The 9,819-nt window shown below is 38.6% G+C and overlaps 1 protein-coding gene across 1 annotated transcript; it reads left to right on the top strand.

Annotated features, from left to right (window-relative positions):
* Nucleotides 1–7,139: 7,139 nt before the first annotated feature.
* LOC117952418 (olfactory receptor 10A3-like) lies at nt 7,140–8,122 on the top strand. The gene has a single exon (XM_034884703.1). It carries the CDS (start codon nt 7,178–7,180, stop codon nt 8,120–8,122), a length of 945 nt encoding a protein of 314 aa, XP_034740594.1. The 5' UTR covers nt 7,140–7,177.
* The last annotated feature ends 1,697 nt before the right edge of the window (nt 8,123–9,819 follow it).

Here is a 9,819-nt window from a genome sequence, read left to right as displayed (position 1 = left end):
CATATATATATATATATATATACACACACATATATATATATATACACACACACATATATATATACACACACATATATACATATATATACACACATATATACATATATACATATATATACATATATACACATATATACACATATATACACACATATATACACACATATATACACATATATACACACATATATACACATATATACATATACATACACATATATACATATATATATACACATATATATACACATATATACACATATATACACATATATACATATATATACACACATGAATGAAGACTTTGGAGTGGCCTAGCCAAAGTCCTGACATGAATCCTATTGAGATGTTGTGGTATGACCTTTAAAAAGGCGGTTCGTGCTCGAAAACCCTCTAATGTAACTGAATTAAGACAATTCTGCAAAGATGTGTGGGCCAAAATTCCTCCAGGACGCTGTAAAAGCCTCATTGCACGTTATCACAAACGCTTGGTTGCAGTTGTTGCTGCTAAGGGTGGCCCAACCAGTTATTAGGTTTAGGGGGCAATCACTTTTTCACACAGGGCCATGATGGTTTGGATTTTTTTTCACCTTTAATAATAAACACCTTCATTTACAAATTGCATTTTGTGTTTACTTGTGTTGTTCTTGACTATTGTTTAAATTGGTTTGATGTTCCCAAACACTTAAGTGTGACAAACATGCAAAGGAACAGGAAATGAGGAAGGGGACAAACACTTTTTCACACCACTGTGTATATATAGATAGATAGATTAATATAAGGTCAAATTTTAAGTTTAATTTAATTAGTCATTTTATTAGCCACTTTTTTAAAAGTGTCAATCAACCTCGACTGATCTTGGATCAACAACTCAAACCTGGGGTCTCTTTGGAGGACATATTAAGCTCCGTAGCCTATCCCCAAACTCTGAGCAAGTGCATCATCTTTTTTTGTTTTTTTTAGGCTTGCCAGAATCATGGTTACATAACAACTCCCCATCTCCAAAGACTACCATATACAAAAGAGACACAAGTAAAAAACAAGAAAAGAGAAAGAAATGTCAAAGTGCTGGAATATGTTCACATATTTATTTAAAACTAAATAAATTCTTCTTCTTTTTGAAACATACTTTTTTTTTCAGTGAGAAGCAACACAACAACACACACCCCAGGGGAAAAAAGTCAATGAAAATAAACTATGAACAATTGGCCACTGAACAAACAAAAAATAACGGTTCATTGCAAAACTGAAAATAAATAAATAAAAAATGTAATTAATGCATCCATATGTTGTCATAAAATAAAAGAAACAACAAAATAAACATAAGTATGTGAATTGAAGAAGAAATGGACCAAATAAAAACAGAAATACAAACTTAAAAAAAGGATGTTACCTAGGCCCACTTAGATTTCTTTGAGATGTTCTGCATTAGCCGACCAAATGATGCACCATGGTGGTGCTTTTTAGCCAGCCACTCGTTCCACGGTAACACATTATAATCATTAATAGATGGTAAATTGATAGTTAATTAATCTTTAGTTAATTGTCATTTAACTGTTAACAAACAATCACATTACAATTAATATTGTTTACTAATTATTAATAGTGCTGAAACTTAACAGTCTATTGTTACACACATTATATCCGTCATATACTACATTAGGTATCAGGTAATGATTAAAAAGTGTTTGTAAACCTTTAGGAAACCATTTTTAAAACATCTATAAATATTACATCGATAGATGGACCAGATATTCCTAACACATTGTTAAGGGTTACTAGTTGGTCTGTAAACTGTCTATAAACAGTGTCTGGATGGTTAGTATGAATAATAAAAGAATTATTTGTCTATTTTAAATTTTTTTGTTTAACCTCAGGAAGGTTCACTGAGAGGAAGCCTCTCTTTTGCAGGAATGTCCTGATCACATTCACACATTCATATACTGTATATATACAGTATATACACACAAAACAGGCCGAAAAATGTTCGAACCCAAGCAAGGTTGTGATTTATAAAAAAACAAACTCTATGGTCCTGCAGGAGGACTACGCCAATGGAAGAATCAGGAGAGAAAGAGACTGCAGGGACCTTAATGATGACTGGCTAATGTGAGGATTTAAATTCCCTAAAGCTGTGCTCTTGGATCTATGTACTGAATTAGGTCCAGTAAGAGGGCAACGTGCCAGAATCGTACCATCCCGGTCCAAATACAGGTCTTCCACACCGTAGGAGCCACCGGCTGTTTCCTGAGGTAAATGGATCCTGAAAAAGTTCCCTTGGCCTTTGGAATTAATATCCCCCCCCCCCCCCCCCCCCATCATTTAATGTTTGAGTTAGAAAAGCAGAAATTTGGAATTAATTAGACTAAAATTAAAGGAATGTATGTTGGATAACCACAGACTGGAATATGTCAACTTTTACTCAATACTATTTCAAAAACACTTCAATTTGTTTTCAAATAATATAAAATTGAAGAAGACGCCCCAATATTAACCCTCTGAACCCTGAGGTCATTTTTATAGTTCACTGTCCGTCTGACTTTATTTATAAAAAAGACAAGACCCTGTTGTCTAGAGTCAAGATAGGAGAATATAATTTATTTCAGGACAAACTGGGATATTAGAATATTTGGGTTGCAATGAGGTCACTTGAATGTTAAAAATGGTTGTAGAACCTTAAAGACAAATAAATAAATAAAACGGAACAGGAATCTTCCAGATATGTATTGATATCACAGAAAGAGCAGTACAAGCTAAACATATGCCAAATCTCAAACCAGTGAGGACAACATGAGGACAACATGGGGACAACATGAGGACAACATGAAGGTTAAAGGGCAGTGACAACTGTATTTCCTGTACAGGCCAAAGGTCTTTAACATGTGTTACATTGTTGGTGCTACAGGGAGATGTGTGGGGGACAGAGAGCGGGTGGGGGGGGGGGGGGGGCTCTGATGTGTGATTTCATCATGGTTCCTGTATAGTTTGACAGTAATAAGCCCCATCGGCAGATCTCTCTGTTATTACCATCAGTCCCACAACACAAGGCCAGACCCCAGACGCGTCTGTGGACACTTGGACACTCTGGAGGCTGGAAGCAGCTTCACTAACAGGCCAATTAGCACACTCTGCATCATGGGAAAACTCTCTGCTGTCGCCATGGTTACTGATGGAATCAGAGCAGGGTGTGTGCCCCTGTGGAGTCTATTTTGGTTTCGGCCCACTGACCTCCAACTGGGCCTTAGATCCACAGGCACACTTATGGAAAATGTGTTTGAAATCGTATTAGAATAATAAACCCATAATAAACTTTACATCATGAAAAGTGAAACTGCTGTTTTAGTGTAACAAATAAGTGCCAATTACAGAACGGGTTATTTTCTAATATTAATTCAAAATGTGACGAAGACAAAAAGACATGTTTTAACATCATAGGCCGACCAGGGCTATGCCATTTGGGGAGAGGCTGCTCACTGATCCCCCAATATTCCTGAAATTATATAGTACAGGCCAAAAGTTAGGACACACCTTCTCATTCAATGCGTTTCCTTTATTTTTATGACTATTTACATTGAAGATTCTCACTGAAGGCATCAAAACTATGAATGAACACGTATGGAATAATGTACTTAACAAGAAAGTGGGAAATAACCGAAAACATGTCTTATATTCTATGTCTATGTTCCATGTCTTATATATAGTAGCCACCCTTTGCTGTGATTACTGCTTCGCACACTCTTGGCATTCTCTTGATGAGCTTAAAGAGCTCGTCACCTGAAATGGTTTCCCAACAGTCTTGAAGGAGTTCCCAGAGATGCTCAGCACTTGTTGGCCTTTTTGCCTTCACTCTGTGGTCCAGCTCTCCCCAAACCATCTCAATTTGGTTCAGGTCCGGTGACTGTGGAGGCCCAGCACTCCATCACTCTCCTTCTGGTCAAATAGCTCTTACACAGCCTGGAGGTGTGTTTGGGGTCATTGTCCAGTTGAAAAATAAATAATGCAGGTGGATCCATGCAGTATGCCTTCAATTTTGAATATATCTACAACAGTATCACAAGCAAAGCACCCCCACACCATCACACCTCCTCCTCCATGCTTCACGGTGGTAACCAGGCATGTAGAATCCATCTGGTCCCCTTTTTTCCGTCGCACAAAGACACGGCGGTTGGAACCAAAGATCTCAAACTTGGACTCATCAGACGAAAGTACAGATTTCCACTGGTCTAATGTCCATTCCTTTTGTTTCTTGGCCCAAACAAATCTCTTCTGCTTGTTGCCTCTCCTTAACAGTGATTTCCTAGCTGCTATTTGACCATGAAGGCCTGATTTGCCCTGTCCCCTCTTAACAGTCTTATTTCTTAACAGAGATGTGTCTGCGGCTAGAACTGTGTGTGGTATTCATCTGGTCTCTAATCTGAGCTGCTGTTACCTTGAGATTTCTGAGGCTGGTGACTCAGATGAACTTTTCCTCAGCAGCAGAGGTGACTCTTGGTCTTCTTTTCCTGGGGGAGTCCTCATGTGAGCCAGTTTGGTTGTAGAGCTTGATGGTCTTTTACACTGTACTTAAGGACAAATTCAAAGTTTTTGAAATTATCCGGACTAACTGACCATCATTTCTTAAAGTTTTGATGGCCACTTGTTTCTCTCTACTTAGCTGGTTGGTTCTTGCCATAATATGAATTCTACCAGTTGTCCAATAGGGCTGTCAACTGTGTATCAACCTGACTTCTGCACAACACATCTGATGGTCCCAACTCCATTAAGAAGGCAAGAAATTCCACTAATTAACCCTGACAGGGTATACCTGTGAAGTGAAAACTATTTTAGGTGACTACCTCATGAAGCTCAATGAGAGAACACCAAGGGTTTGCAGCACTATCAAAAAAGCAAAGGGTGGCTACTTTGAAGAAACTAGAACATGTTTTGAGTTATTTCACACTTTTTTGTGAAGTACATAATTCCACATGTGTTCATTGATAGCTGTAATGCCTTCAGTGATTATCTTCAATGTAAATGAAAATAAAGAAAATGCATTGAATGAGAAAGTGTGTCCAAACTTTTGGAGACAGGGAGAGGGTACACAAGGGAAGACAACAAGAGAGGTGCTAGGGACAAGGGACAAGAAAAGGACTAGAGTTGGGAACGAGAAAGGATCGGAAAGAAGGGACAAATGAAGGAACGAGAGAGGAAACGAGACAAAAGAGGAGCGGAGACGAGAAAAGGGCACAAGGAAAGAGGGCACAAAGAGAGGAGACACTAGAGAGGAGTAGTGGCCAAGACGACGGCTAGGGGTCAGGGTCTGGGGTACTGGTCTGGGTCTGGGGGGCCGGTCGGCCGGTCTTGGGAGCTAGGCGCCAGCAGGGGGTCTGAGGCGCCAGAGGGTCCAAGGCGACGGGTGCAGGCAGTGGCGGGATGTCTTTCTTTTGCCTCCTAAGACAGTCCTCAATCACCTAAATAGTGCCGTTTAACCACAGCCAGTAGTTTCAATTTCAATTTATTTATAGTTTCAATTCATAACAAGAGTTATCTCAAGACACTTTACAGATAGACCACACTCCAGAATTTACAAGGACCCAACAGTTCTAGTAGTCTCCTCCAGAGCAAGCAACAGTGCGACAGTGGCGAGGAAAACCTTCCTTTTAGGCAGAAACCTCGGTCAGACCCAGGCACTTGGTAGGCAGTGTCTGACGGGCCTATCCGGGCCCAGTAGTCAAATGGGTGTTCACCTGAGCTGGGCATTTTGGCATGAATGTCAGCTATTGGCATAGCAGATAGACTGGACAATACAGTAACGTGAGCTGTTTAAATTAGCTGATGTATTCAAATTGCAGTGTGTCTCTGTCAGTACTTTGTCCACAGTAATCCCATCAATTAGTCCCAAAACGTCCCAGTTAGAGGAAATGCCGTAAAACGCATTCTTTGTATATCATTCACCAAAAGACCCAAGCAGACCTGCCTTATTTCACAATCCATTTCTTTAGTTTTAGAGTGCTCCCTTTCTGCCTGCCGTGGCTTTATTGGCCACATCCTGCAAGGGTTGGCAGTCTAGGTGGGTCGATCAGGTAATAGGCTGACACCTGTGTAGGCCTCAACCTAGTTTATTGCTGCATTCCACACACAATATTTAGCCTGTAAGTTACAACTTAAAGTCAAAACTCACGACTTGGTAAGGTTCCAGGAGGACATCAATAACGTTCTGTGAGAACACCACCATGCCCTCCCGGACTGTACGCTGTTTGCTCAACCATAAGCCGTGGATCACAAGAGACCTGAAAGTCCTTCCTAATGAGTCAAAGTAAGCTTTCAGGTCAAGGGACAGACAGTCCCCTAGTGGTCTAGACCTACTCTATCTTTAAATTATTCAGCAGGTCTAGTGGCCTAGACTTGCTCTATCTGTAAATTATAGACTGGTCTAGACCTACTCTATCAGTGAATTGTCTCGAGATAAATCTTGTTATAAATTGATACTATAAATGAAATTGAATTGAATTGAATCTCTCTTGATTTGGGCTTCTTTTGCCACTTTTCTTGCAGTCAACATTCATCCACATATTTGTTACTCATCCATACACTCCACTCACCAATGTGTTGATTATATTCGGGTTAAGGCAATGCCCTGATTTCTCAAACATCATGTTACAACCTTAGCCCTGTTAAAATTGTTCTCGTAAGCCGGATAACAGACACCTCCCTTTGGACCCTGTGTGTACAGGTTGCTGCTCTTAGTGTGACAGAAAACAGGATAAAGTTTCAGCTGCTGCCTCAGTCTGCTGTAGTCAGGGGAGGGTGCTGTGTATTAATCTAATTATTTACATATTAACAAACACTATATACAGTATATCGTATTGGCTGATAACTATTGATTTCTCAGCTATTGGAGGATACAAAAGTTTCATTAACTGTGAAAGCTTTTTAGATTGCAATTCACTTGTTGTTAAGTTGTTTGTGCATTTAGTTCATGTAACACTGACCTTTTTCCACCCATGTGTATTTTTGAACTATTTGAGATGGATCAATTATGCTGAATATCACCAGGACCAATTGTTAGTAATGTGCACTTTATGAAAGATTTTTTTCTAAGTGTTGAGTCTACTGTTAAAATAGGACATTTTAATCCCAATTACTGTATCTCCATCTCTTCTCACTTCTCTTCTTCCAGCTCTGCTGTTGTGCAGACATGAAGAGCAACAACAGCCTGAGTCCTTTGTATTTTCAGTTCACTCTGTTTGCAGACTTTGGGCCCCTCAGATATCTGGTCTTCAGTCTGTGTCTGTTGCTCTACATGACTATTGTCTCTGCTAACGCTGTCATTATTCTGACAGTGTATCTGGAGAAGTCTCTGCATCAGCCCATGTATATTTTTATCTGCTGTCTGTCTTTTAACTCTCTGTACGGCTCAGCCGGCTTCTTTCCCAGGTTTCTGATGGACATTCTGTCTGACACTCATTTAATCTCACGTCTATTATGTTTCATTCAGATGTATGTAATTTACACCTATTTATCATGTGAGATGACTCTCCTTAGCATTATGGCCTATGATAGATTTGTTGCTATTTGCCAGCCTTTACACTATCACAGTAAATTGACATTTAAGATGGTAACACATCTTGTGATTTTTGCCGTGCTCTACCCTGTATTTGCTATGGGCTTCTCTTTCTATCTTACTGTCAGATTACCACTGTGTGGCCACAAACTGAATAGGCTGTTCTGTTCCAACTGGCCTGTGGTTCAGCTCTCATGTGTGGACACAACTCTGAACAACATAGTAGGTCTGTATCTTTTGGTCACAACTGTCTTCATCCCCCTGTTCTTTGTCCTGTACACCTATCTCCGTATTCTGCTTGTCTGCAGGAGAAGCTCGTCTGAATTCAGAGGAAAGGCGTTCCAGACCTGCCTGCCTCACATCATCACATTCATCACCTATTCTCTCTCTGTCTTCTGTGAGATTTCATTGACTCGATTTGAAGCTGATAAAATGAATCCTATCATCACAGTTGTTTTATCTTTAGAGTATTTGATGGTCCCCCCCATTAATAACCCTCTAGTTTACGGCCTGAGTCTTCCTCAAATCAAAGGAGTAATTATTAGATTTTTGAAGAAGAGTCCTCCTGCAAAAAATTAAATCTTAAAATGCACATTTAGCAAACCATATATTGCAAAGCTTCAAAATATGCTTCTACAATGCATGAAATGTATTTATCCATTTAAAAAGTTTAATTTCATTTATTTATCTCAAACATTCAACAGTGTTGCAAGATAACAATGAAAACAAAAAATTAAAACCATTGTATGATACACGAACAATCAGAATTTAACAAATACAATAATTCTTATATATATATAATCTATGTTATTATTAGTTCAAGACGGAGCAGGTGGAAGCAAATCAAAATGACCCCTATTTGACAAAATCATTTTATTACAAAGTAAAAAGATATGCAAATATAAAATATCAGATCTCCCAATAACTTACAACTCTATATAACAATACCTTTGCATTACATTTCCATTCCTATGTTTGGGTTTCTTTTCTGTATTGGTCCAGTAATTTTATTTTTATAATCCCTTTTTGAACTAAATAATATTATGGCTCTCTTTAAAGTGATTGTTTAGTCCATCCCATAATCTCACCCCACAAACTGAAAAACACATGCTTTTAACAGTAGTTCATGATGTCTTCTTAGATGATATCCCCCGGCTCTTTCTTTCAACATTGGGCGTATGTTACATGATCAATTATTTTTTTTCACTTAAAACATAAATTGTGCAGTTTTGATTGTAACAATGTCCATGAATTTCAACAAATGTGAATTAAAAAAAAGATGATTAGTGTGCTTATGTGTGGGATTTATTATCCTGATTGCTCTTTTTTGCAATGTACAAATATTTTATGAATTACTTCTCTAGGTAAAGTATTTCCCCAAACTCCCACACAATATAACAAATATGGTTAAAAGTGTGCAGTACAGAGTATGTTATGTAATTTGGGTCAATGTGTATCTTTGTTGTATTCAATATACTAATACTCCTGGCCAACTTAATGCACAGATAGTTCATGTTCAATTCAAGTTCAACCCCCATATATGGAATTTCACAGACTCTTTGATTATTTTATTATCAATTACTAATTTAACATATGTATTTGTAAGATGATTTCCAAATATCATGCATTTAGTTTTGTTCAAGTTTAAAGATAACTTATTGGAATCAAAACATAATTTCTTAATTTTTTAAGTTATCCTCACAACAAAATGCTAATACATACATTTTAAGGGGGGGGGGGGGGGGGCTTTGAAACTCACATTGTTGCCCTTTTTTAAATAATGATAAGATTATATTGATGTAGGATAACAAATAAACAAGACGGCCTATGAGTATGGAATCAGATTTGTGTCAATATAATCAAACAAAAGTTAGTATATATCAAACAAAACTATAAAATTAAGAGTAAAAAAAATACTCAAGCATGAAATGTCATCTAAATAAATTTCTGGGGACATGCTGCAGATACGGTAGCCGCTGGGCGGGGCTCCGGTTTGATGGCGATGAAAGTAGTTATGAATTATGGGAGGCAGAATGCTTGGGGCACCTTTGTTTGCAATGGTTAAAGGAATAGTATTTTAACTAGGGATGCACCAAACCCAGATTTCTGGAGTTCTGCTCAATACCGAACCCACCGGTTGAGATTCTGTCCAAGCAGCGACCGGGTAGCTCAGTTGGCAGAGCTGGCCGGGTCCATATGTGGAGGTTTGCTCCTTGGCGCAGCGGGCCGGGGTTCGACTTCCACTTTCATAACTGATATGTGCTGAGCCTTGGCTG

Source organism: Etheostoma cragini, chromosome 11 (assembly GCF_013103735.1).
Source record: "Etheostoma cragini isolate CJK2018 chromosome 11, CSU_Ecrag_1.0, whole genome shotgun sequence".
Lineage (NCBI taxonomy): Eukaryota > Metazoa > Chordata > Actinopteri > Perciformes > Percidae > Etheostoma > Etheostoma cragini.
Note: the sequence above shows the minus strand (reverse complement) of the source record. Positions and strands in the feature narration are given on the sequence as shown.